Genomic DNA, 26,629 nt, shown 5'->3' with positions numbered 1-26,629 from the left:
TCGAGCCCTCCTTATACCGCTCATCGAGATAAGACCCTTTGCTAGAGCCAATCGGATGTCTTGTACATTCAGTCCCCGTCATCGGCTGAAACGGGGATAGTGTAGACCCGCATTCTCTCAGGTACCTACCTCTTTCTCTCTCTGATTTCTCTCTCTCTTTTTCTGTTTACCACCATCAAGTCTCAGGTCCTGTTTCATGACGGGAGGGTCGACGATATCCGTCTCATCACCTCAGTTGATTGTACATAATCATGTCATATATGATAAGGTAAGAATAAGATACATATAGTATATATAGTTCCATCGTTGTCACGCATACACCGACCATCTATATTAGTAGTATAGTCCCAAAATCCTGATGATCCTGCCCCGATGATCAGGTCCGCATTGGCATTGTCGTGTAGTAACAGTTACTACAGTAGGAGGTACATGAGTTGGGTACCTAGGTTATAGTCTAGGTAGTTCTACCCGTACCACTCCCTTACAGCATACATCAAAATCCTGAGGCAGCAGAGTGAATGAATGGTTAGTGGATCCGGCATTGCATATTTTTCCCGACACGATACGACACGATGCCGATGAGGGGGGGCAGGGCAGGCAGGCATGGCAGGGTGACGGGGTCACACTTGCTGTCTCGTTTGGCTTTTATTACCTCGGCTTCTATTGGTCGGCAGCTGGGATGGGATCTGTGGGATGGCAGATGACTGCCGTGCACCACGACGGATGAGCTGAGGCTGAAGCTGAGCCTGCTGAGCCACGACGCCACGCCCAGAGAACCCTTTTGCCTAAGGCATTCCATTCAGTGTCAGTGGCAGTGTCTTTTACAGCTTCGACGTCCTGGACAACGTCGAGCCCTCATCCCTCACCACAATCCCTCTCACTCTCTTCGCATCCCCATCTCCCGCCTTCAACACGCGCCGCAAAAGCTTCCCCGTCGGTGACTTGGGAATCACCCTCGTAAACTCTACCTCTTTCAACCACTTATACCGACTCTTCCTCTCCCGCACAAACTCCAACAACTCCCTCCCCAATCCTTCACTCGCTTCCACCCCCGCCCGCACCAACACATACGCTTTCGGCTTCTCCCCCGAATAATCATCTGCAATCCCCAACACTGCACAATCCTCCACCGCCGCATGTCCCAATAACGCATCCTCGAGCTCGGCAGGCGCCACTTGTTGACCGCGCACTTTGATCATTTCCTTGATGCGGTCTTGGATGTGGAGGAATCCTTCGTGGTCAATATATCCCACATCGCCCGTGTGGAAGAACCCGTCCGAATCAAATGTCTCTGCTGTCGCGGCAGCATTATCCAAATATCCCATTGCAATCTGTGGTCCTCGAGCACAAATCTCACCCGTTTCGCCCGGCCCCAGTTCTTTCTTCTTGCTCGACCGATCGTCGAGATCGATGATTTTTGCTGTTGTGTTTGCGCAGAGTTTGCCTGCTGTGTTCGCGTACTTGTAATCATAACACTCGGGCGGATGGCAGGAAATACACGCCGTAGACTCCGTCGCTCCATAGCCCTGACGAAAGCCCGTCTGGGGAAATTTCTCGTGTAAGAGTTGAATGATTTCGGCGGGCGTGGGAGCGGAACCAGAACTCCATCTGCGTACCGTCTGTTGGAGGGCCGGGAGATGGTGAGAGACGATGGGGTCTCGTACGAGACGGATGAGGATGGGTGGGACGAGGATGAGTTCGCGGATGCGGTAGGTGATGATGGTGTGGAGCATGGATTCCATGGAGAATGTGGGGAGCAGGAGGGAGATGCCGTTCATGAAGACCGGGTAGTGGATGTAGCGGATGAGGCCAGTGATGTGGAAGAGAGGAGTGACTCCGAGCATTTTGGGCTGTTCGCCCGCGTCGAGTACTTGAAGCTGACGGAGTTGATGACATTGAGCCTGACAGGAATTAGCAGCGAAAATGTCTGGTATATGCTTGGTGCGCCAGAGGGCAACTGCTTCTTACGATGATGTTGTGGTGTGATAGCATGACGGCTTTCGGGAGGCCTGTGGTTCCCGAGGAGAAGTTGAGGTAGCCACATATCTCTTTGTTCGTCTTGCCGGCAGGTATACTGTAATGCCGAGTGGGAGAGTAGCTTGCGCCTAGCTCAATCAACTGTTGAACACTGGTGAATCCTTGCCTCTCTCCTTCTAGCAGGAATACATGATCGGAAGACATGCCTGCCTGCTTTGCAGCAAGCACGGCAACATCCAGTGAGCCGGGAAGAGTAAACAAGAACTTGGTCTTTGCCGTTTTCAACGCATAAGTCATTTCTCCTGAGCAGAGAAAAAAAAGTCAATGCTTAGCAGACGTCCACCCCGACATTACCTGTATGTTTTCTTACCAACGTTATAGCCTGGCGATGCTCCATTGACGCGTCCACCAGCTCGAATCGCTGCCCACAGAGCCACAGGATACCACACGGTGTTAGTGGCCAAAATCGAGATGGTATCTCCCGTCTCGAAGCCATATTTCCGAACGAGGGCAGTGCTGAGCTTGGTCACGACATCCTTCACTTCGGCATAGTCCAGCTGCCCTTTGGTGACGGCATTTTCGTAGCGTCCGAGCGGCTGATTGTTCGTGAGGTGATGTAACGGCGAATGCTCTCGTGACTCAAACAACCACTCCCACGTGGTGACATTGCTTGGAACTGTGCTCCAGGTTAACAACGAGGTCGTCTAATGGTGCTTGGTACAACTAAGTACATACTGTCCAAATCCGGGTGATCAGACTTCCATAGCATTCCGGCGACTGCGAGAAGCGATCTTGGGTGGTATGACACTGAATATGCACGTTATCACGCAGTGCAATGAACTGCGAAGGTCCTGATTGATCGATACTGATTGACTTTGCCAAGCTTGGTGAGCTTTTGGCGGAGTAATGGTGGGGGTCATGCCGAGGTCGCTGAAAAACAATTTGCCGTACCTCCTACCTCCTATGACCGATTCCGATCGAGGAGCACAGTAGTAGTGACTGAATCAATCAGTGAGCACATCCTTGACAAAGAAAAGAAAAGAAAAGTCAGGATGTCCTCACACTCGAACTCATGCTTGCCCTGCCAGACTAACATCATTGCCAAGAGCAATCATTATTCCCTCTCAAGGTAGGATGATACATTGTCATTGAATAAAGTAGGTATCCATACAGCTGGAACTGAGAAGTAAGAGTGGTCAGCTCAATTTGCAGTAAGCCTGGCTAACGCCATGTGCCTCAACCTCTCGATGCTGGAGAGATTCGATGCTGGAGACATTCCAATCGTGAGATTAAGGAGTGAACAAATCGTCTTTCCTGTCAGCTAGAACTACATGCAGCCTTCCGTAAGACAATCGGTCCGAGGCGACAGTCAAGCAAGATCAAGTTGGTTTGACTGGTTCCATATAAGTGCGGTTGCGTGAGTCTTCAACTTCACTAAACCTCTTGGACGCCTGGAAATGGAAGCGGCCTGCAGAAGGGCATGCAAAGCTTCTCTCGCGTTTGAGGATGCTAAGCGGGGTGCTCGCTCAGCGTATGGGATTCCTGTTCTCGATGTCGCATGGACAGATCGCGTCTGTATAAGCTCAGATTCCGCGCGAAATAGCTACGATCAAGGAGCCTCAGCATGTGGCAAGGCCGAATGTGTATGTTTTCGCCGTCATCGTCGTGCCAAGTCCTGTTATGGGCATTGAGCAACTAGGCTATACTTGCCGGGAGTTGGCCTTCAGCCTCTGATCCTCGTTATCACGAAGGCAGCGACAGTTCAAGATTCGAACTGCTCCCTGCTGTCTACGCTCGCAGGCCTACGTTTTGCGCTGCTCCCCGAAGCGTATGAGCCCTGTGGTAATGCCACAGGCAACGTGAAAAGATAAAGCGGGGCACGACCGCAACCTTCGAACCCGGTGCGACTTGCATCCCGGCGAAGCCATGTCTCTAGCAGGAACCTCCACGCCAGCGCTTGCCAGGTGGGTGTGCCATAGGAGAGCCGACTCACATGCAAACGGGGCAGCTGAGAATGTCACAGCCGCGTTGCTGGGGGTGTCTTCGCCTGGATTTTGACAGCCAGTCGCAGGCTACCTTCTCCGTTCGCTCTCTTGCAGCTGTGCGGCACTGCCCACACCAGGACAGTAGCCTCGCTCGCCCAAGGTCAGACGATTGCTGCCTCCTACAAATGCTAGGTGCAGCGCGAGACTTGCGATGCTGGGCTTGATCTCAACATGACAGCCAGTCAGAGGCCGATCTCCCTCTCCTTTGTCCCACGGCATCGCAGCACTGCTCGCATAACGGGAGCAGTCTCGTTCGGGCCATACGATCGCCTGCGTTCCGTAGGGGTCGTCTGGCGTCAGGGCGGGCTCGATGAAGAGGGCGATTGGCGCTCGAGGTCGAGGTCGAGGTCGAGGTCGAGGTCGAGGTCAAGGTCGAGGTCGAGGTCGATGTTGTAGGGTCTTGAATAGATGCGAGCCTGCCTATCTGTCAAATTCAACCAATGCAGACGCATTGCGGGATCGTGAGCTTCGACCGACAAACACATGTCGTGGCCGGAGCAGGCGCAAGATGTGAAGATGTGGAACGATCACCCCACTGGGGGGATGGAGCCAAGCACGGCATATCCCGCTGCGGCGCCAGATCATCAAGTGCTTCCCTGTAGACTAACATATAGTAGAAGTATAGCATTTGTGGGGTACATCCAGATTCCAAGTCCTGTGAGTTAGTTCACAGGTGGTAATGTACCATGTAGTCTCGATCCGATCCATGCAGTCTCACATGCAACACGCAAACCATCCTTCACCTCCCTTGCGAGTTGCGACCATCTCTCTGCCTAGTAGAGCCGCCGCTGCTTGAAGCACCAGGCCATGGGCAGCAGAACAACGCGCCCGTAAGAAGCGGACCCAGACCCGGATCACCACCACGACCACCGTCACCGGCACTGGCGCTGGCACTGCCACTGGAACTGGAACTGGAACTGGAACTGCCACCGCTCCCAAGCCCCGCCATGGCCGAACAGCAGCAGCGTCCTCTTGCCGCCGCGACCTCACTTCCCGATCCGATCAAGCAATCGCCGTCGAGCAGCTCTGGCGCACCTCCAACGTCTTCGAGCGCGCCCAAAGACCAGATTCCCGGTCATCCTTCCTTTCGACGGTGAGCTGCAATAGACGTGATGCGCGGGGAACAGAATCACAGATGGGCACGCGCGCGCATAAGTTGATGGACGCTGACTCCGCATGTCTGACTAGGCAACGTGCATCCCGGGCCTGCGAAGTAAGTGCAATTCAAAGCAGTGCCGCAATGGTTTATATGCTAACAGCCGTCAGACATGTCATGCACGAAAGGTATCTACCACCTCCACTAGCCTTGTGGATGCTTGCCAACTCACATCTACAGGTTCGATGCGACGCCGCCAGCCTCGGTGTGCCATGTACGAACTGCGTAGCATTCTCGATCGAATGCAAGATCCCCACCCCGAAGCGGAAGAAAACAGCAGGAAAGAAAGACAATGAAAGGTGCGGTGCGGTGTGGTGTGGTGCGATACAGTGCGCATGCATAAGGCGCGGGCGATGCCAGTGCTGACCAGGCTAGACACAGTGCACGCGCAGAATCTGTCAAAGATGACCGCTCACCTGGAGTTCAGAGCGGTGGGACTCCGACATTTCCTACACGGGGCGAGGCAGTCCTTTCGCGCGACATGGAACCCGACAAGATTGGCGTGAACACTAATGCTGGCATGCCTGAAGTGGAGGGTTCGGAAGCCTACTATACTAGCCAGCAGACCAACAACGGCACCTACGCCCAGTTCATGAAGCCCAAGTTCGCGCGGGCACCCATCAAGGAGGCTGGGCGCGTGGCGTATTTGGGCGAGTCTTCCAACCTCTCTCTGCTCGTGCAAGATCGCCATGGGACGACAGACGTGGTCCATTATCCTCTGCCGGAAAATGTGCGCGGCACACGTGCCAGAATCAACGAGCTTGACAACGTCGAAATTGACATCCTGCACCAGCGAGGCGCTTTTCTCCTGCCGCCACGACAGCTATGCGATGAACTCGTCGACGCCTTCTTCACGTGGATTGCTCCTGTGGTGCCGGTCATCAACAGGAGTAAATTCATGCGACGCTATCGAGATTCGAAGAACCCGCCATCGCTACTTCTTTTGCAGTCTATTTTGCTTGCCGGATCACGAGTTTGCAATAACCCACAGCTCATGGACGCGAATGGCTCGACGACTCCTGCGGCAATGACATTCTACAAGCGCGCAAAAGCGCTGTACGATGCCAACTACGAGGACGACAGAGTCACCATTGTCCAGGCACTCATTCTTATGGGGTGGTACTGGGAGGGTCCTGAGGGTAAGAACAAGGCTCCATTGGATCTATCTACGCACGCTCGGTCTGATATCGCTGCAGACGTCACGAAGAATGTATTCTACTGGAGCCGAGTGGCCGTCATTGTCGCCCAGGGTTCTGGCATGCACCGAAGGTTCGTCCGAGTCGGCATATCGTAGCTCCTGCCTACTGACGACAGTACTGACGACGCATAGTGTGGAACAATCACAGCTGAGCAAGACCGACAAGCGCCTCTGGAAGCGAATCTGGTGGACTCTGTTCACTCGCGACAGATCCGTCGCTGTCGCTCTAGGGCGTCCAGTGTGCATCAACATTGAAGACTCCGACGTGGAGATGGTCTCACCTGATGACTTCGTCGATGACGAACCAGATCGACCAGCAGAATACCCACCAGATCCGATTCATGTACACTTCTTCCTGAACTACGTCAAACTCTGTGAGATCATGGGTCTGGTGCTTTCTCAACAGTACTCTGTTGCGTCCAAGTTGCGTCGAAACAACGCACTCGATTTGACCCATAGCGATATGGCTCTTGCGGACTGGCTGCAGAACTGTCCCTCGGAGGTGAGATGGGAGCCTCAGCGGCATCATTTCTGGTCCGCGTTATTACATGCAAACTACTAGTAAGCCTGCTTTAGTGTGATTATGTGTTCTAAGCTGAGTGATACCGTGCAGTACAACGTTATGTCTCCTGCACAGGGCTCACATGCCACCAGCTGGCGCACCAGAAGCCCGGCCTATGAATGGCTATCCAGAAGAGACTGCATATCCATCTCGATCGATTGCATATCAAGCAGCGGCCATGATCACCTCCATCATCGAAGCGCTGCAGTCGCATGAGCAGCTCCGATATGCGCCAGCATTCATGTAAGTCGTGTGATGTGAGACACTGTGACACGCATAGCGTACTGACAGCGGATTAGTGTTTACAGCCTGTTCTCTGCATTGATCATGCATGTCTATCAAATGCGATCGTCCAACCAGTCAATTGTATCGGCTACACAGCAGCGCCTGACTGTTTGCATGAACGCGCTCAAGGATGTCTCCAAGACTTGGCTAGTCGCTAAGATGGTCCACACATTATTTGAGTCGATTCTTGGCAACAAGGTTCTCGAGGACAGGCTACAGAAGGCCGCAGGTCGTCGACATGCCAAGAGCAAACACAACGGCGCAAGTAGCAGAGCGAGCAAGAGCACACCAGCCGGGGAGGTTGAGGCACAGAAGCGAAAGTTCGACGAGATGGAGCTAGGCTACACAAACGGCCCACCTGCACCACAAATGTCGTACGAAAGGTCTCGTCCTCAGTCACCAGCCATCACACCTTCGCGAGAGGTACCTCCTGCTGGCCAAGGCACGCAACCACAGCTTCAGATGCCTCAAATGACTGCGACAAGTCCCACGTTACGGCACGGCACTGACACATTCATGGGCGCTTCAAGAAATAACACCAGGCCGACGACCCCTTCGTTTAACACTTTGCCTTGGTCACGGTTGGGGTCGCCCGACGTTTTTCTGCATACCCGGAACTCCCCAAAAATTTCTGAAGATCTCTGGCAGAACTACCAGCCCGAACAACTCTTCCCACCCGAGACGAATGGCCTCTTCCCGATCACGAGTAATAGTCCAAGCCAGATGGTGGACCCCGCGCTCCGTACTCAATCTCATTCGAACTCACAATTCCCACCACAGCATCAATTGGGAACGCCTCAGATACAGCAAGGCCAGCAGATGCCAATCGGCGATGGACATGCTGCTCCAGGAATGCAGTACCAGCAAGACCCGGCTGCGTGGGCGCAGCTCAATACCATGGGCGATCAGACGCGCCCGGACGATGCGTGGAGCGATCGAAGTAGTACTGGTGGGCCTGTAGTGCCTACCACTCTCAATGTCGGCGACTGGTTTGAATTCTTCGGGATCCCGAACGGCAGTGATATCAACGGACTAAATGGTGCTGCTGGATATGGATGAATCCAGTCCCCCAAGCTCAGCAGGCATCATACTTGCCTGTAGTATTCCTATGGATTTCACAAAGAATGGAGTGGCGTTCTGAGCGTATAAGTCAGCTGTCGAGAGATGGACCGAGTGTTTTACTTTGACTACACCTCGCTCCACATGGACTGTCGTCCAGTCGACGCAGCAGGCATCTGAGCGCAACGGCGACACTAGGTATATGTGCTGTCAGGTCGCCGCAGACAATTAGCTAGGCTACCAGCGAGAGCGCTAGATATCGCTGTTGCAAGAAAGCATGCGCTCCGAAGCGTATTTCTATCGAACAATTTTTTCATTTTGATTTTCATTTTGGACTTATACCAATGGGATTGGATTGTCATCATCATGAATAGACTAGGCTAGACTACCAAAATTAAGTCAAACAGCATCATCGGGATGTTTTTTTCTCTTCACGTTCTACCGCAGCTGCAATAGTGTTTGTTAGTTTTGAGGGTTGTGTGGAAGGTTGTTTGGTTGGAGGGTGGTGTTGATGTTGATGTTGATGATGTCGATGATGATAATGATGATGATGGAAATAAGATTGGGGGAGAAAGCAAAAAAAAAGGGGGCGATTTTGAAAAACATGTGAAGAAGCTGGTTGGCTGCATGGAAGCAAGGTGTTTCTAAAAGGAAGGAGCATTCTCGCTTGATGGAATTCTTGAAAGGATTACACGTTCTTTCCTGTGACTGCTTAGTCGTTCGTAATGCTACCTGGTATCTGTCGGTACTGTAGTCTGCGAGCCATCCCTTGGCGCTCACACTCCATGTTCGTTGCAAACAAGAATGCCATGCACGGTCATTTATCCCTCCTTGTCCAGCTACGGCAGTCCATTGAATAAAGAAGAAGAAGAAGGGCACTGGTCCATGAACCGCTTTGCTGTGATCATGTCATACCTACCTGGTACATCGGAACGGCGCCACCGTGATGACACATATCTCGTCGGAAGTGCCAAGTCAGTCCGTGGGCAACCGTGGCGATGAACGCATCTCCAGCTTGCGTGGCTTGCGCCGAGCAGTGAGATGATCAATATCTTCATCCTCGGTGTCCTGGTGACGACTTTCAAAGCTGCTGTCAAAGTCTGAGCTAATCTCGTCGTCGTCGGCCTCGATGCTAGCATGTTGATGCAACACTCTTGACATACTTGATAGAGCATAATCACAATCACTCAACATACGTCCCAACTCGGCTTCGAGTATCTGATCATCGGCCGACTCTGCGAGGACGTCTGGGTGAGGTGGCTGTAAGCTTGGAAAGTCGACTTCAGGTCCTGGCGGTTCATTGCTTGGCTCGCGAGAACGTGAGGATACGCTTGTGCCACTAGCGTGTAATCTGTGTTCAGTCGAGAAGCCTTGACCCAATCTCGGCATGTGTGTATCATCGGCGCTCGCGGGCAGGTACTGAGGCATATCGGTGAAACTATCGTTGTCCGAGAAGCTCGGCCATTGGTTGTTATCTGTTTCGACCGTCGCCAGGCCCAAGCCCTGCTCAAGCGTACTAAAGCTCAAGTCAGGCTGCGACATTGCAGAGGGTGGTGCCGAATATCCACCAACTGCTGGTCTTCCTGGGTCAAGGTCAGGTTCTGTGCTTGACAAACTGGTGCCGCGTGCATGCATGGGCATGGTCTTGTGACTCAGCCGCTTGACCATGCCGCCTTCGGAAGCGTAGGGCTTGTGGTACGAAAATCTGTTTCTGTCGAGCTCCTTCTGTTCTGGGTCGTCTTCCAAGTCAAATGGATTGCCAGAGGTCGCATCCGTCATATGGGAGCTCGCTGTGCCTGGTCGTAGGATTTCGTTGCCAGCACGTACTCGCTCTGCCAAACCGGCGTCAAGATCAATCAGCGATGTCACTGACTCTCTGTTGGGAACTGAGCTACTAGAGAGGCCTCTGAAGTGTCTGATTGGCTCAGTGGCAGTGTGTTGCAGCTGGGGACGGGTTGGTGCTAAGCAAGCATCGTTGCCACCAGATGCAACGTCGTATGAGTCGTCAAGCAATTCTGGAGCGGCCAACCCTGCAGTCTCGAAGGACCAAGATATTGTCTCTCGCTCCGGCTGTCGCGACAACGTTGGCAGAGGAGGCTGCAAAGGTAGAGCAGTCTCGAATGTCCAGTCTCTCGTGTCGCGTTGTGTGCGTGGCTGGGCGCTATCAAAAGTCCAAGCTCTTGTGTCGCGCTTGTCGCTTACACTTAGCCGCCCGTATTGGTATCCGTCGTCGTCGTCGTCGTCGTCATCATCGTGCGCATGCCGACCTGTTGGTCTGATGGTGTCCTCATTGATAGCAGCCATACGCATGGCTAGCGAGGACGTCGCTGGTGTGATCGCGTCGTCAAGATCCAACATCACGACCACGCTCTCTCTGCTCGTCGAGCTTGACTCGTAAGCACGCAATGGAAGATCGGATGGCGCCTCCGGTTCTGGTGGTTGCGGCGGTTCGATTGGGGTGGCGAGCTGGTAGCCTGTGGGATCGTTTGGGTCGAAGACTTTGTTCAGCGACTTCTCACCACGACTTGCGGACTTTTCGCTGTGTTCTTGCTTGATGCGCTCCGCTACCGTGAGAGCTTTGGTCTGCAACGGTTGCGGTTGCAATGGAGGTAAGCTCGAAGTTGCGGGAGAGTCGAAGTTCCAGCCTTCGAGAACAGCACCAGGCGGCAACTGGCTAAGACGACGCCCCAGTTCTTGATCAAAGTCCTCGGATGTACTAAAGTTCCAATCATCTTGCTCTTCTTCGTCATTCTCGACCTCATCATCATCACCCAAGCGGAGATTGCGTGAGTCTGCAGGAGACGCCTGCCACAGTGAGAGACGCGAGCCTCCACCATGCTCCCAGATCTTGAATCTCTCTATCAACCGAACCAGTGTGCGCGTTGGGTAGATTCGGCTGGTATCCTTGATGTATGGGTGGTTGAGAATTGCGCTTGCGCTTGGTCGTGCCTTCTTGTCTGGGTTGAGGCAGAACGCCACAAAGTCGCGTAGTTCCGCGGAGTATTCATTGCCCTCCAGGCGCGGTGGCGACTCTTCCAGCAGCTCAGTGAGGAATTGGATGCCCTTGGTAGCATAAGGTGGTGAGCCCGTGGCCATCTCGTACACAGTGCAACCAAAGGACCAGACGTCAACCTCGTATCCGTACCCTTCTTTGGTCTCTTTGTCCCCCAGGCGCTCAACGATCTCACGAGGCATCCAATGCGGTGTGCCAACGACGGTCTTACGCTTCTCGTGGTCGTGGTCAATGACACCCACGATGCCAAAGTCCCCAAGTTGAATGTCTCCGTCCTCGGTGATGTACACGTTGGCGCACTTGATGTCGCGATGCAAAGTGTTCAAATCATGCATTGACTTCATCGCAATGGCCAGCTCTCGTGCAATAGGAACGATGTACTGCTCTGGAAGTCCGATCGGCCTGCCATTCTTCTCAAACGGACGCATGAGGGTTCTCACACTGCCACCAGTGCAGTAGTCCGCCACAATCCACAGTTGTGAGTGCCAGTCAAAGGCATCGTGGATGAGGTTGATGTTCTTGGCGTTGTTGTCCTTCAACTGCCGTAGGATGCTGACCTCCTTCTTGAAGTCGTTGATGGTCGCGTCGCGCGCGTCTCCTAGCGAGAAGTCCTCCGACCAGTCCTGCTCGTCAATATCGATGATCTTCACTGCGACGAGATTTTTGGTTTGTCTGTCCAGACACTTGTAGACCTTGCCAAAAGCGCCTTTACCGATCAGTTCTAAGAACTCGTACGGCGGGAGAGCTGCGCCTGTTCGCTCGGCATTGCGCGCGATAGTTTGCGCGAGGTCCTGCGCGTCCTTGATGCGTCTGTCGCGGTCTCGCTGGTCGGCAATGCTACGGCCCACCGGGTTGAGGCGTGAGTCGTCCATTGCGCGTGAGAGGGTGAGCGAGAGGGTGAGATTCGGCGTCTTCAGCTGTTCTGAGCCGGAGTCACTTCAACGTCGGCCTCCCGTGTGCGGCACCGGCTGGTCCCGGCGAGGAAAGGTCCCGAGTCTTATGATTGGAACAGCAAGCCTGTCCCTTCGGTCGGAGCAATATGCACGATCCTGAACGGAGGCTCGGAGCTTCTCCGAACGGGCGTCGCGAAGGGCGAAGGCTCACCTCTGCTGGTAGCAGCAGCTCGATTCGCGTCTTCGATGGTGCGGAAGAAGTCTGTGACCTCCTTTGCTCTCTTCTATTTCGTCTCCTTCGTCTCTGGTGCAGGCTTGAGAGCCTTTTGCGCCGCCTCTCTCGCCGCCTAGTCGATACTGTGCCCGAGGGCTAGGAAGTGTCAGCGTGGCCTGGTAGTCTGCAGACGGACGATTTGAGTTGAATGGCCTCTCGCTGCAGCAAAATCGTCACGCTTTGTGCTCCCCAGTCCACATTCTCGTTGCCTTGGTCATTGTACCTGCCGAGGAGCGTCCGAGGAGCAAGCAATACGATCAATTTATAGAGTCTGCGCTTCCTCGATGCCACCGGGGTCTACCCATCCACCGCCTGTAATGCCATCGCTATAGGTTTGATGATCGCTATGTACAACAACAGATACGTCCGTCATCAATACAGATTGCCATTTCCATTTCCATTGCCGCTGCCGCTGCCGCCGCCACCGCCAAGGTAATAGATGGAATTCGGACTTACTTTCTCGTACGCTCGCTGCTCGTGGCCTCTTTGCTATTGAAGACGCGTTAGCGCTCTCTCGCGAGCCAATCACCGCCTTCATGGCCTCCTCTGCCGTTGCTCTCGGTGTCGAACTGTTGAGCAACGGGCGGAGAGTTGCCACTTCGAGACAGATATGGAGCATGTGACATGTTGTAAAACTCACCTGTACACAAGCCCAGCGGTGTAAATGCGCTGGGTGTCCTATCGCGTGAAGCTGCTACACAGCACAGCTCACATTCCAGATGTGGTCACAGACTAAGGAGATGCATGGCTCGTTGGCGTGTTTTCATGTGAATAAAGAATTATTGGAGAACCGCATGCAGCGCTCTCAAGAAAGGGTGATTGTACGCTCCAGACGCCATAGAATAGAATACATGAAGATTTCTCGGGCGCCCCTGTCGTGAAGAGTGGATGAAGTAGCGGTATATACCTGAGTTGTGTGAAGTCGGAAGAGAACATACCTTATCATGTGATCCGCCTGACGCGACTTCCGCGTCCGGAAATAGCAGCGCCGGGACGTAGCCAGCGCCTGCGGCCCGTGCGCGCCGAGCTTGCATGACTTCTCTCTCCTTCTTTCTTTAATTACAACGTTGTACATATACTTCCAGTTGAATATATTGGGTTTCATCGCGCCAAATTTGTTTTCTTTCATTGGAAGAAGAAAAATCTGCCAAAGCTGCTAAGAAGGAGTTGAAAAAGAAGACCACGAAGACGGAGAAGACAGAGCGCCGCCGCCGCCGCCCACTGACTTCCACCACCCTACTCCCCGATGCGACATCTCCTCTGTAACAGTCTGATTGTACAGATGCAATGCGACCAGTTTGGACTGTGCAAAAGTTTGCAAGACCGCTTTGGCTCGATTGCCGACACTCTCATACAACGCGTCAATGCCTCGTCTCTCCCTGGCGATCGTCAGGCAGAGGAATAATGGTACTGTTATGAGAGGGTGGAGGTGGGTGGTCTGGAATGAATATAGTCCTCCCGTCAGTCGTGGGCTTTGTAAGGTAAGAGATAGAGAGAGAGAGTCCTGTGTACGATAACATACTTGAGTTGATTGTACTTCCAAAAGTGACAAAGCCGTGGCGAGACCAGAGAGAGCTTTACGCTCGTACCGACTGATGACAGGTAGAGCGGCGGTGTTGCTCAGAGGTGCTGGACTGCTTGTGCTCGTTCCGACACACAGAGACAATGCTACCACCAAAGCGGTCATATCTTCGAACAAGCCCACTCCGCCCCCTTCACCGGCGGTATCGAGCTCGATGTTACTCAAGAGTTTCGGAATCAGCTGACAGAGAATGCCTTGAATTAACTGGTAGAAAGGTTTCCAAGTATCCTTCCAAGTATCCTGAAGCAGGCCTCCTTTTACTGCTCCTCCTCCTCCATGTTCACAGCGAGTGGCGATGGCTTGACACTGCAGCAAGAAGCATTGCCCAAGCATGGTCGAGAGAACGATTGCTTGCGTGAACAAGGAAGACGGCTCTTCACCGCGAGACGAGATCACTTCGTGCAAAAACCGCTCAGTATAGATCTCTCCTTTCTGGAACGAAGTTTCGGCAACTGGCAATCTGGTTGAGACCTAGCCCACATTTTGGTCAATCGCCCGTGCGAGAAGACTAGTCTCCTTTTACCATACAAGAAAGAAAAGGAACTCCTCCAAAAAAAAAAAAGAAAACAAAAACTGCGTGCATGGCGGCGACGAGGGAGCGAGGGCGAAGTCGCGAACCCTAGGCCTGATGCCGTCGGACCCAAGTTCCTAACAACTAGCCCATGTGAGTCAGTATTTCAGTCCCGCTGTCTCTGTCTCTGAGTCTCTCAGCCTCTCACTCTATTCTCAGAGTCACAGTACAGCGATGTCGATACAGTACATGGGTCAGGGGAGCCATGCAGCCGCAGTCATCTCTGCGCAGGTATGCTAATACACAACTGCACGCCCGCGCTATCAAGACAGATCTCTTGGTCAATATGCTACCTCACGTCCATAGTAGTCTCTTGGTCGATTCGCCCGAGTTGTGCGGAGATACAGTACGGTGGTTAGGCTCGTACTTGAGGGGCGGGAGTGGTGACAAGATCGGTTCGAAAGTGCTCAGCGGGACATGGCGAACCTCGAAGCTCGTGAAGACGAGGTCATCCTCCAAAGCTTGTTCCGATGCTGTATGAAGGTGAAGCAGGAGGTGCAATTAATGTACCTCAGCAAAATAGATTGCGTAAAAGCCTGATGTACGGGCATGTACGCAGATGAGGTCGCGGCTTATGTAACCATGGGTACCCCACATGCACATGTCACATGATCGGAATGTATCCTTGCACTTTTTGACGTAGCTCTGCCTTCTCGAAACAGGAATTCATGGACGCGATGTGCCACAAACACGGTCACAGTACCGTAAGAATGTGGCGAGTCCGCTACAGTAGGAGAGATCTCTCATATCCGGTAAGTAGAACTGACTCTCCTCTCAGAACATCTACAGGCAACTTCACAGCAATGTCAAACCCCCGAGCGAAAGCAGCACCAGCATCCCAAACCAAGCCTCCCGTCTACAAGAATCCTGCAACCAAAGTCCCTGCACCTTCACGAACACCAGCCCGAGCAGCATCAGCACCAGGAAAACCACGACCCGGCGGCCTGAAACCGACTCCAACCAAGAACCCTTCTGCTGCTGCTCGTCCACCTGCACAACCCGCAAAAGCCAACAACTGGATCAACCGTACCGTCCAAAGCTACGTGCAGAGCTATGGCAACTACGTCGGAGGCTACGTCAATTCCATCGGCACGGGAGTGAACAAAGTAGGAGAAGGCATCAGTACAAGTATCTCGAACACGACACGCGGATGGGGTCAGGGAGTGGCAGGATATGGTAACAATATCAAAGATCAAGTGGGCGTGGGAGGTCCGCGTGTGGCCACAGCGGGAAATCCTCTAGGTTTGGCGGGGACGGGCAGTGCCACGAAGAGCTTGCCTGCGCCGAAGAAGAAGCCTGCGGTGAATAAGAGGGCTGGTCCTGGAAATCCGCTGGGCTTGTAGGAGCTCGTAGTGCCCGAGGAAGCACGATGGGGTGAAGGGAAGTAGCATATGAGAGGGTAACCTTCGACAGAGGAAGGCATTGAAGGGAATTACAGTACGATGTGGCAATAAAATGACGGCATCTGGAATTGACATTGGAGAAGGGCGTATTCCAGTTGTGTACAGGTAATCTGGGATGTCATTTAGTGAAGTGCTTAAACTTATATTATTCGTTCAAATCTCAACCATATCAAATTGAACAATCCTGCGCTGATGCTCAAGTCAAGACGCTGCTGCTGTTGTCGTAAAAGCGTCCCGTCATCCCTGAATTCCACGCTGTGCAAGTTGAATCCCCAACTCCATCGCTCGAACGCTACACTTTTTGTTCTGTGATCCATGTCTTCATCCACTTATGAGTGTGACTCCCGGCGAAGAGAGTGGTGGAGCCGCAAAGTTGTCCTCTGGTATCGAATCATCGTCGCTTTCATACGCTTGTGCATCCTTCGCCTCCCCTTCATCATCACTACCATCTTCATCTTCCTCCTCCTCTTCCTCCTCCTCCTCCTCCTCGTCATTTTCCAAGCCTTGGGGAAGCCGCCATTCGTTGAACAATCCCTCAATCCATCGCTTACTCTGTGGCAAGTGATATGGATCGAATGGGAAGTAAGCTTCCAGCTGGTGGTGCGAATCGCCAGTCTTGCGATCCCACGCGGTCTCTCTTCGGCCAAGATCCACTCCTCCTGTGAGACTGTACAACTGAGGAGCTTGCCCAAGTCGTACACGCTTATTTCTCTCAATCAAAGAGAAAACGTAAAGGAATCGCAGGTGCCACGCAATCTTTGCAAACTCACCAACAATTGCTGGCGAGCAGACCTTCAACGGATTGAGAGCTGACATGATGTTGCGATTCAAGGTTTCCTTGACCCCTGCTATCCACGGCAGGTCACGCTGCTCCGCAATTATATCTTCCTCCGTCATGTCACCAAGCTTAGTGGGGTCAACCAGATCGCGCCATCGAAAGCAGAAAATGTAGAGCAGCGCCTGCGCAATCGCGTAGTACATGCCGTACATCTTTCGATCTGGACCGTGACAGTTTGGCTCGTACATATATCGCAAGTCGTCCATGACCCGACCAAGTTCGGCGAAGACCCTTTGCACGAGATGCATCGGCAAATGCGACGCTCGGGCTGTAAAGCTTGCGACATATGCGCATGCTTGCAAACGGAGAGGCGCTGCCACGTCTCGATCAGTTGTCCTTTTGATAAATCGATTGATGAAGTCTTCGGAGTATGCAGATGAGTACTGCGCAAAGTGGAACAGCAAGAACTGTGCATGCCTCGAGCGATGCGGCATGATAAAGTTGTTAAAGTGAGATAGCAATTCCTGATAGGCGTCGTTTGTTCGCGGCGACGACTTGGGTGTGAAGGCTGGTTGATAATGCTCAAACAGCAAGTCTTGAGTTCCGTCCATCTTGGCGACCTTCAGTCGAAGCTCTTTCAATCTCATCTCCTCATTTGTTGTGGTCATCTCTGACTCGGACACCGAGTCATCGTCGCTGTCGTCGTCATCATCTGCTGCACCTCCTGGGGTCCTATGGTCGCGCTGTAGCAATCGCTCTTCCGCGTCGTCTTCCAGGTCCTCAATATCTTGTTGTATCTGTACGTCAATATCAACCAAGCGCTGCATGATCAACGACATGATCTCGCCTTTGATCTCGGGAATTTCTTTGGCCAATCGAAGCATGTGCCGCTGATACTGTAGGTATCCTTTGGCACTTGACATGTCGTTGGGAAACTGATTCTTGAGCATGCGAAGCAGAGCACTGCTTGTCGAGGGCACACGTAAGATTATGGTTCCGATGACTTCGTGCAGTCTCTCAAACATGGTCGTCCGATCGATTAGGTCTTCGCCCGGAAGTCTACCCATTGATGCTGGGAGCCTCTCGAAATTTGAGACCAGTCTCTCCATCATGGGCATTGTGAATTTGCCGTGAGTGTTGGCCAGTACACGTAGAAACTCCTCGTAGATCCGCGCAAACTCCGCGTCCCGTCCAAGCCATGAGAGGTCGAGCACAGCCAGGACCAGCTTGCTGCACTGGCCCAGAACGCTAATATGAGAGCCCATGGCCAGTATGTACTTCTTGAGCAGGTTCGTGGTTGGCGCATCACTCGAGTAAGCGTCCTCACCGAGAACTTGCAGCAGCTTGGCGTACTCCGCATCATCGTGTGCCTCACCAGGTGCGAGATGACTGTGAAGAGCTGCTCGCACCTTTTCCTTGACCCATGCGAAGCTCTTGTCCGTGTCGTCGCCGATGATCCTTATCTCTACATCGTCACTAAACTCGACCTTCAGCCGTTTGGTTGTGTGTGAGAGGGCAGCCTCATCGTCGGTGTCTAGATGGGAAGAATCGCGCTTCAAGCCCATCGTGGGACGCTTCGGAAGTGGTGTTGGAGGCGGCAGCATCGTGCCGCCAACGGGAGCCGCAAGGGAGACCATGTTGAAGAGTCTCCGGTGACCATTGGGAGTATTCTAGGGATAGAAATGGCGATGCGCGGTGGTGGAGCAGGTAGTGGAGGTGAAGGCAAAAAGATTTGCTGCAGCGGTGTCGTGTGAGGTGGATCTCAGTGCCCTCAAGCGAAGAGAACTTTAAAATTTTAGTGTATTCTTGGCGACTTTGCAAACCTTACAAGGCTTACATACATATTGGGTGTATGGAGGGCTGCAGACACTGGTTGGCCTTGGAACTTGACAGCGGGATTCTGTAATGTGGGCAGGCAATTCCCATTTCTATTGTATGGATGGTCTCCTCCAGTACTTACGGCGGACCTTCGGCGCGGCCAACACACCATATACATGTATCCACTCATTGGACAAACATGATGTCAGACCACGACATGCGCGGCCTCCTTGATCGCAATTCGCAATATGGAGAAAACATCCAAACCCTTCGCGCTACCTCTAAGCTGATCTGTTCATTGAGAACTAATCGACGAGCATGACTGGGCATGACAAAGAACAGAGGGCAGTGTCGCAATGGACGCTTCCCGAGACCAAAGGAATCCAGTCTCTGGTACTGATCCCGAACACTACGCTAGACTCATTGGCGCCAGATGAAGTCAGAGTGAAGTTGTATGCAGCGAGCTTGAACTATCGGGATTTGGTCATCGCCAAGGTTGGTTCCCCTGAAGAGAAGATTATAGACGAAGCAGACTCTAACGAAACATAGGGTGGTGTGCCAGGAAATATCAGTACAGGTGTCGTTCCAGGCTCAGACGGTGCAGGCATTGTGGAGGCTGTCGGCATCAGCATCACCAAGTTTAAGCCTGGGGACAGAGTCGTGACACATTTGAGTCCCTTCCTTCCAGATGATTTGGCCCCAACGATGAAGGACATCTCAGCTGGTCTCGGCCAATTCGTCAATGGGACTCTACGTGAATGTGGAAACTTCCATGAGTCTGCTCTGCTTTTGGCACCTCGGAATCTCAACTTCGCAGAAGCTTCGAGCCTAACTTGCAGTGGGCTGACAGCTTGGAACGCGATATTTGGGCTCAAGGGTCGAGAGGTGCATGCTGGTTCCTGGGTTCTCACTCAAGGTACTGGGGGAGTCAGTATCGCCGCGCTACAGTTTGCTGTCGCAGTCGGAGCCAACGTTGTCGCTACGACTTCAAATGCCGAAAAGGCGAGACTGCTAGAGAGTCTGGGCGCGACGCATGTTGTCAATTATCGCGAACATCGGCAATGGAGTGCAATAGCTAGAAGCTTCACGCCAGATGAACGCGGCTTCGATGTGATTGTCGATGTGGGAGGAGACAGCACATTGCCAGAATCGCTGGAAGCTGTCCGAACTGATGGTATTGTGGTCCTGACGGGACTACTGGGAGGAGGCCAACAGCCAGTTGCGATGCTGTCGGCACTGCGATACGCTTGCACTGTTCGAGGCATCTTACTGGGCTCGCGAAAGCAGTTCCAGGATATGGTGAAGTTCGTGGAAGAGCGCAATTTACATCCTGTATTGGACTTTCGGACGTGGGCTCTGCAGGATGTGAGAAGAGCATATGACTGGCTGGACAACCAGAAGCATTTCTCAAAGGTCGTGATCAGAATGGGCTAGACACCTGATGTATGTATGTAGGCTAGCAGATGCCAAGAAGAACGTTGGCTACCATGGCAACCAAACGGGGGTTTCGTACTACTGACCGCGATACGACTCGCTGGTGCATCGTATTTGTCCCTTGCATCGCAACTCGTCAACACACTGCATTGCTTCGACACGACATTGAACGCAGACAACATCAGTACCAAAAGCAAGACCGCAGATTCATTGATACAATGGTACGTACCTACCTGCCTACTTGACTTTCCCGAACCATATGAGCTTGGCGCATTCTGGTTGGACAGACAGCAAAAGCGAGCGTGCGAGCGGAAAGAGGGGCGGTTAGAGAAGGAAGCGGCGACGACGACTAGGACGACAACAATAATAACAAGGACAACAACAACAACTCTCACCAGATGATTACATCTCTCCACACAGCGACATCCATCCCGAAAAACACAAACAGCGCACGCAACTAACACAACCATGTCTGAACAGGCGCAATCTACCAACTTCAAGGAGGCCTTCTCCCTCTTCGACAAGCGCGGCACTGGACGTGTTCAGATCGACTCTTTGGGCGATCTCCTCCGCGCCTGTGGTCAGAACCCAACATTGGCCGAGATCAAGGACCTCGAGCATCAAGTCGGTGGAGACTGTAAGCCTCTTCCCTGCAGTCCCAACCGCGCGCACCGCTGACTTCTCTCCTTTTCTCAGTCGACTTCGACTCCTTCACACGCGTCCTCAACCGCCCCGGCGGCTTCCGCGATCCTGGCGAGCCCGAAGAGTATTGCAGAGGTTTCCAGGTCTTCGACAAGGACTTGACGGGCTTCATTGGTGTTGGACAGTTCCGATACATCCTCACAAACCTCGGAGAGAAGATGAGTGATGACGAAGTGGATGAACTATTGAAGGCCGTGGATACGAGTAGTGGGGAGTTGAACTACGTTGATATGGTGAAGATGATATTGCAGAATTGAGGGGGCAAAGCAGAGCCAGAAACGTGAAAGTGGAGGGTTGGGAGACGACACGAGAGACGTCCATCTTGTGACTTGGCTCGGCAGAGGAAGACACAGATCGACTGCGATGCATTACGAGCGAGGCTGAAAGGCGTTTAAGTGGAATAATGGGGTTTGGGCAACCGGGGCATTCTGACGCGCGAGGATAATGGGTTCCGACATGTAAAGATGCGCACATGAGAGGACTGCTCTGTGCTCTGGTAGCAATTTGTGCAAAGCCCTTCGATACATGTCTAAAGTACACCAAGAGAACTCTTCTCGGCTTTCAATCTATTCTACCTATGCTGCCTTGACAGGGATCACGCCACTGAACAATCATCCAAGAGGAGAGTGTTCACCGAATAAGCAGTCTTGCGTTTTCGCTCTCATTTACATGAACTTCGCGGGCCATCAACGAAACCATCTTCTCTGGCACCACCAGTATCAGTACCTTAATGTTACCTTGAGTAATGGCCTCCTCAAACGGTAGATCCTGTCTATTCTGCTGCTCCCTCTTCCAGTCCAAAAGAGCTCTTAGAAGAGGAGTCGTCATGCTCCCTCCGCCTTGGAATTCCTCTTTAGCAGCTTTGGTCTTATGGAAAACGCATACTAATTTGACTAAGTTGCGCGCAGGTTTCATCATCCAGCGACACCGGATTCATCCTTCAGAGTTAAAGTCAACTAGGGAAAGAATTTCTATTGCCGTCAAGACTGAGAGTGGTCTGAACGGGTAGCCAGAAGGGCGGCTACCTATGTTAGACGGCCCAAGCAGCCCACTTGCGGCAAAAATGGACTCCATAGGTACGAGCTTGGACCAACATCAAGGGTGAAGATGCAGTGAGGTGAGCGTAAACAGTGTGGCGACCTTTGTGTTCGAGTTCAGCGAATACAAAGTGGTAGGCTTATGGAGCATGCGGACCACCTCTAGCTGCTATGTGGTAGCTATTACCTTAGTGTCTACCCATTTTCTGGCATGACATGGAATGTCGCTGATTTTGCCCGACTCACGCTCAAAGCTCCGGTATCCGGTGTCTGTCTCGAATGCGTCGACTTCCGATGCATGTGCCAGCGCATTTGCTGTATATTCACTCGGCACAATCGTTTGGACCACTAGGATTCAACCACTCATGGTAAGGAATAGAAGCTTATGCGGTTGCCTCGCTTGGAGTCCAGGCAGATTGCCTTCTAGTAGCTTGGGCCCTTGGTTATAATGCTGGAGAGGATGTCTCGTCCTTCGCGATCTCTGCTTTGAGCCATCTGGCTTCTTCGTCCATCTCCTCCTTCGTTCGCGGCTTCCGTTCGTCATCCTTTGCCCACTCTGCCGCCCGTCTCGTCTCCGCTTCTTTCTGGTGCCCTCCCACATTACCCTCCTCTCCCTCCAGCCACTCATGCACCTTATCACCCTCGCCCGGGTCGCCCTTCACTCTCGGGATAACATGACAGTGCACATGTGGAACGCTCTGGCCCGCCGCAGCACCGTCTTGCACAGCTATGTTGAAAGCTTCGGCCTTGTAAACTCGTTTCAACGTCTTCTGGATGCGTGTGACTGTGTTGAAGAGGTCGCTGATTTCTTCCTGGGTTAAGTCTGATAGGTGAGGCTTGATTCGGAGAGGCGAGACGAGGATGTGACCAGGCAGCAGTGGCTTGAGGTTGACAATGGCGAAGGATAGGGGAGTGGTATGGAAGACCTTTTCTTTACTTAGCCTGTATCAATTCTTACTACCTCAGGGTATGGTCAATGTACTTGAGAGGTGACGTTGAAGGAAGCGAACTTGATGACCTGCTTTGCCATGCTGGAGGCGTTGTCGTCGTCCATTGGTGCATGTGTGTGAGTAGAGAAGAGCGTTATGGTGGTGCGCAAAGGAGTACATGTCATACCTTACTAGGTATCACCAAATGCCTCGGTCGAGCACGCGTCCATGCTGTCACGTCATCTGCACCAGCATCTACTCATATCATGCCTCACCTTTATTTTTATGTACATGTGCTTCTTCCTAGAATACGTGCTTCACCAGTATTGATATCGACATGGCCAAAGCTATTGACATGCGCGCAGCTGCCGCCAAATTCTTCTCCGCCTCGCATTTCGCTGTCGCGGGCGCTTCATCGACTCCGTCCAAGTTTGGTCATCGCATCTTCGCCTGGTACTTGCAGCACGATCTGCCCGCAATTCCTCTGAACCCGACCTCGCCGAGCATCACCTGCCAGAGTCAGACTTTCGACACCGTTCCTTCGCCCTCTGCCGTCTCGCATCCCGCCAGCACCAGCCTGAGTGTCATCACGCCTCCGCCTGTGACTGCAAAGCTTCTACGAGAAGCGAAAGAAGCCGGCATCTTATCCGTGTGGTTGCAGCCAGGCAGCTTCACCGACAATGAGCTCGACTATGCCATTGAGCACTGGCCCAATGCTGCTGTCGGAGGCTATGCAGACGGCACAGTGGGCGGCGAAGGCTGGTGCGTGCTCGTAGATGGAGACACCGCGATGGCAGCTGCTAAGAAGTTATCTGTCACGGAGAATCGTGATCATGCCAGTAAAAAACGGCAAGTGCAGCTTGAAGTCAAGGTGAGATCGATGGACTAACGTGTGCAGTAAAGGAGGACATCGCGTCTCTAAACGACCTCTCCACACAGAACCTGTCATCGGGAGAAAGGCCAGAGTCAAGAAGCATGTTATGGACCGCGTTGGCAGAACTGAGAACATACGAATCAGAAGAGTACTGGCCAATCTGGAAGGATAGAATCGCAGATCAAGGCCGAAGTCAACAGGCATGGCTTCCGCGCAAGCACAGTACAGCGTGAATGCTGGTGTATCCCTATAGGACTATACCTTACCTCTGTCACAAGGCAGGCCGCTGCTCTAGCAGAGCCATAGTGCTACGCCGAATCCAGGGATGGGCATGCTGCTAGAAGGAGCGAGACGAGACGTTGTCGCTCATTCGGGACAATCACTGCCGATGGATAGTACTCGACCCCTCAGTCGATGAGTGGCCAAGGAGAACCATTCCTTGAAGGAACGATCGAGAAAATAGGGCTTCGCCACTAGCGCGACGCAGGACTCCAAGAGACCCTAGGACTGGGAAGTTGGAACTGCATACTGCAGTGAATCACTTACAGGCATTATGGAGTCCAAGGATCAGCTGCCAAGCAAAACAATGTATCCAAAGACGCAAGACGGCATACCTACATGTACCTTACGTATCTCCCCCTTCTTGAAAGCCTTCGTATTGCCGAGCGACCAGCCAACCCGAGAGATGCGCAACAGGCTTGTCTCGTCCTCACCTAATCAGAATCGCATTTTTGACTTCACGGATCGCCCATCCCAGTCCCGATCAAGTCAGTGATACGACCGTAGTATACGTCCGAACATGCCGACTACAACGCCGACAGCGGAAGCTCGCTCTTTTTCTTCCTTTCGTATTTCCTCCTTGCTCTGTGAGTGTCCGATAGCCGACTCTCGAATTTCCAAGACTGCGCCCACCAGCCACGGAGCCAAGAGTAAAACATACACACGCCGACCACAATGTCAAGCGATATTGTCATATGGTATTATTATCAGATTCCCTCTCCCATCTTGTATCAGGACGCATCCGACGCGTGTTGATGAATCATTTAGCTACGTTGCGTCAGATCAAGCACTGCAAAACTACAGATAGGTAATGTTGCGCCAAATAACTCACCTTTGCATGCCCAAACTTGTCCAGGTCTTCCCACGTTGCTACACCTGCCTCTGCATTTGGCGTTGTTGGAACTTTCGACGAAGTAGCATGCTTCAGTGCATTTCTGGGCTTTTCAATAGAAGAAAGTAACGGGTCAGTTTCATGCTGCTCGATGGGGTATGGTGGTATGTATCTGATGTATGCATGAATATAAACTTACCGCTATCCCAAGTCTTACTTGGTGGGCCTCGCACACCGTTGACGCAATATGGTTCCAATCTTTTCTCGACCTGAGGTGTAGGAAATGGCTGCGCAGTTTTTGCGCAGGCGAATCCGATGAGCGGTAGGCCGAAGAGGATGGTCGTGAGCAGCATCTTGTCTCGGATAGTGTGGTTCGTCAGACAGTGCGTGCGTTCTCTTTGGATGGAGGGATGAGGAATCAGATCAGTTGCTCACTACCGGCTGCTACAGACTTTAGTATATGCGATTCCACGTGGGCGAGCTAAACGCGCTGACAGCCGCTGTCAGGCTTTTCATCATATGCCATTCGCCAATTCAAGATCCGCGTCTCTCACTGGTACAGCAGGCCAAAGGGCGCGGTCAAGCTAGTGGCAGAGACACCACAAGTCTACATTTTAGCATTTCGGTTTCATTTGGCTGGAGGCTGGAGCGCACCACACTTGAGACCTTCCCCAGGGTCCTAGTCGTCGGTCCAGGCGCAAAACCTTTCATGGCCGACGATCATGCGAGGGCTATATCTCGTTACTTTTTTTTTCTTCCTAGGACAAGGCGATGCACTCCTACGAGAGTACCTAACGAGACTAGTAAACATACCAGGAACGGTTTACTAAAAAGTACCGAACGTCGAACGAGGCCTTCCAGCAGGGTTCGTCCACGTGAAGTCGGCATTCGGCTAATAAGATGTAGCAAAGTAGTAACCAGGTATGTAGGCTGCAGGCCAAGAAGTACCGCCAGTCAGGTCGAGGGAACTACATCGGTGGCATATGCGGACTATGACAGTAAGCAGTAAGCACACAGCGTCCATGTATCGAGTTTTCGATTCTCGTTTCAAGTCGATGCCGAGAGCTCATTCCACTGGAAGGTCCCGCGGCCAAGTGAGCATCACCTGAACCAGGCCTGCAGCCAGCTAGTGTCATCCAAGTTGGATGAGAACGTGAAAGGTGCTCTCAAGCTACAGGTAGCTAGCAGTCTTGACATTTAATGTGGTGTGCTGTTGGTATCGAGTTGTCCGTCCATAACAGAGGCGTACTTCAGTTATCTCAAATTTGTCAATCTGGATACGCTGGAAATGCCCCGTCTGCTGAGGGCGCCCGCGTTTTTCCTGTTGTACCTACTCTTCTGGGGCCAATATACATTCTCGATAGACCCCAGAGTCTTGACATTGATGCACCAGCCAGAGTGAACCTTTGCCTGATAGCATATATACCTAGGTAAGGTGGGTAGGTATTTGTTCCTCGATATTCCAAGCTTCTTTGGACCTCATGTGTACGCAGTGTAGGCGTGATGTCTGCCAGGGACGGCTGCTACTGATCCTGATGGATGCTCGCGCGTGCCTGCGTGTTCGACTGGTTCGGGTTAACATTGCAGACGTGTCACAGCAGTGGTGTGAAGTATGTCCTGTGAAATGGCACGGCTGAGACATGGCGGAGGCGTCTCGTGGTCTGAGGTGACGCAATTTCGGAGCATTTTCTGACGCATAGCGCCGGCTCTAGCAGAGTTGGCAGACTGCATGTCGGGTCTTCGTGCTTCCATCGAATATATAGGGAGGGGGGAGTTCAATATATGCCGGTATATTATCCAACTATGCCCGGTGACGCGGAGCAGCACCGTCTGGAAAGAAAAAAGCAAAGAAGGAAGAGAAGAAAAAAAGCGGTAAGGCATTTCCGCCACTCTGAGCAAGGCGCCTCCCGTCAGTAATGTAATCGTAT

The 26,629-nt window shown here is 52.6% G+C and overlaps 11 protein-coding genes across 11 annotated transcripts; 6 read left to right on the top strand and 5 right to left on the bottom strand.

The window, feature by feature from the left end:
• Positions 1–821: 821 nt before the first annotated feature.
• Positions 822–2,822, bottom strand: SEPMUDRAFT_64753 (acetyl-CoA synthetase-like protein; the record flags this gene model as incomplete). The annotated part of the gene is made up of 4 exons (XM_016909692.1): positions 2,713–2,822; positions 2,348–2,653; positions 1,969–2,279; positions 822–1,901 (listed from the first exon to the last, which is right to left on the bottom strand). Exons 1-4 carry the CDS (start codon positions 2,744–2,746, stop codon positions 822–824), a joined length of 1,731 nt encoding a protein of 576 aa, XP_016761754.1. The 5' UTR covers positions 2,747–2,822.
• Positions 2,823–3,153: 331 nt separating this feature from the next.
• On the top strand, positions 3,154–3,678 carry SEPMUDRAFT_148868 (uncharacterized protein). The gene has a single exon (XM_016905193.1). The coding sequence runs from the start codon at positions 3,435–3,437 to the stop codon at positions 3,666–3,668; it is 234 nt and encodes a 77-aa protein (XP_016761753.1). The 5' UTR covers positions 3,154–3,434; the 3' UTR covers positions 3,669–3,678.
• A 1,065-nt stretch (positions 3,679–4,743) lies between these two features.
• Positions 4,744–8,663, top strand: SEPMUDRAFT_148866 (Fungal_trans-domain-containing protein). The gene is made up of 8 exons (XM_016905192.1): positions 4,744–5,115; positions 5,211–5,235; positions 5,289–5,306; positions 5,359–5,477; positions 5,560–6,447; positions 6,509–6,937; positions 6,990–7,181; positions 7,238–8,663. Exons 1-8 carry the CDS (start codon positions 4,970–4,972, stop codon positions 8,280–8,282), a joined length of 2,862 nt encoding a protein of 953 aa, XP_016761752.1. The 5' UTR covers positions 4,744–4,969; the 3' UTR covers positions 8,283–8,663.
• Positions 8,664–8,954: 291 nt separating this feature from the next.
• Positions 8,955–12,465, bottom strand: SEPMUDRAFT_148865 (kinase-like protein). The gene has a single exon (XM_016905191.1). The coding sequence runs from the start codon at positions 12,165–12,167 to the stop codon at positions 9,258–9,260; it is 2,910 nt and encodes a 969-aa protein (XP_016761751.1). The 5' UTR covers positions 12,168–12,465; the 3' UTR covers positions 8,955–9,257.
• A 369-nt stretch (positions 12,466–12,834) lies between these two features.
• On the bottom strand, positions 12,835–14,643 carry SEPMUDRAFT_132890 (uncharacterized protein; the record flags this gene model as incomplete). Its single annotated transcript, XM_016902524.1, has 3 exons — positions 14,052–14,643; positions 13,703–13,841; positions 12,835–12,951 (listed from the first exon to the last, which is right to left on the bottom strand). Exons 1-3 carry the CDS (start codon positions 14,375–14,377, stop codon positions 12,835–12,837), a joined length of 582 nt encoding a protein of 193 aa, XP_016761750.1. The 5' UTR covers positions 14,378–14,643.
• Positions 14,644–15,032: 389 nt separating this feature from the next.
• SEPMUDRAFT_132889 (uncharacterized protein) lies at positions 15,033–18,434 on the top strand (the record flags this gene model as incomplete). Its single annotated transcript, XM_016902523.1, has 3 exons — positions 15,033–15,098; positions 15,259–15,344; positions 15,394–18,434. The coding sequence occupies 3 exons, from the start codon at positions 15,033–15,035 to the stop codon at positions 15,956–15,958; spliced, it is 717 nt and encodes a 238-aa protein (XP_016761749.1). The 3' UTR covers positions 15,959–18,434.
• Positions 15,377–18,434, bottom strand: SEPMUDRAFT_148864 (RNA polymerase I-specific transcription initiation factor RRN3; the record flags this gene model as incomplete). Its single annotated transcript, XM_016905190.1, has 1 exon — positions 15,377–18,434. A coding segment is annotated over one exon (2,095 nt), but the record flags the coding sequence as incomplete, so codon positions are not given.
• Positions 18,435–18,674: 240 nt separating this feature from the next.
• Positions 18,675–20,117, top strand: SEPMUDRAFT_163294 (alcohol dehydrogenase). Its single transcript, XM_016908047.1, has 2 exons — positions 18,675–19,109; positions 19,164–20,117. The coding sequence occupies exons 1-2, from the start codon at positions 18,933–18,935 to the stop codon at positions 20,046–20,048; spliced, it is 1,062 nt and encodes a 353-aa protein (XP_016761747.1). The 5' UTR covers positions 18,675–18,932; the 3' UTR covers positions 20,049–20,117.
• A 299-nt stretch (positions 20,118–20,416) lies between these two features.
• Positions 20,417–21,338, top strand: SEPMUDRAFT_84652 (EF-hand). The gene is made up of 2 exons (XM_016910362.1): positions 20,417–20,685; positions 20,745–21,338. Exons 1-2 carry the CDS (start codon positions 20,517–20,519, stop codon positions 21,005–21,007), a joined length of 432 nt encoding a protein of 143 aa, XP_016761746.1. The 5' UTR covers positions 20,417–20,516; the 3' UTR covers positions 21,008–21,338.
• Positions 21,339–22,083: 745 nt separating this feature from the next.
• SEPMUDRAFT_64734 (HIT-like protein) lies at positions 22,084–22,838 on the bottom strand. The gene is made up of 2 exons (XM_016909691.1): positions 22,770–22,838; positions 22,084–22,713 (listed from the first exon to the last, which is right to left on the bottom strand). Exons 1-2 carry the CDS (start codon positions 22,815–22,817, stop codon positions 22,231–22,233), a joined length of 531 nt encoding a protein of 176 aa, XP_016761745.1. The 5' UTR covers positions 22,818–22,838; the 3' UTR covers positions 22,084–22,230.
• Positions 22,839–23,012: 174 nt separating this feature from the next.
• SEPMUDRAFT_125356 (NAD(P)-binding protein) lies at positions 23,013–26,377 on the top strand. Its single transcript, XM_016901974.1, has 6 exons — positions 23,013–23,563; positions 23,618–24,637; positions 24,702–24,809; positions 24,901–25,285; positions 25,356–25,432; positions 25,515–26,377. The coding sequence occupies exons 1-2, from the start codon at positions 23,054–23,056 to the stop codon at positions 23,636–23,638; spliced, it is 531 nt and encodes a 176-aa protein (XP_016761744.1). The 5' UTR covers positions 23,013–23,053; the 3' UTR covers positions 23,639–24,637; positions 24,702–24,809; positions 24,901–25,285; positions 25,356–25,432; positions 25,515–26,377.
• Positions 26,378–26,629: the final 252 nt, after the last annotated feature.

The sequence above is a fragment of the Sphaerulina musiva genome (assembly GCF_000320565.1).
Source record: "Sphaerulina musiva SO2202 unplaced genomic scaffold SEPMUscaffold_4, whole genome shotgun sequence".
NCBI lineage: Eukaryota > Fungi > Ascomycota > Dothideomycetes > Mycosphaerellales > Mycosphaerellaceae > Sphaerulina > Sphaerulina musiva.
The sequence above is the reverse complement of the archived record's forward strand: the minus strand, read 5'-3'. Positions and strand labels throughout refer to the sequence as shown.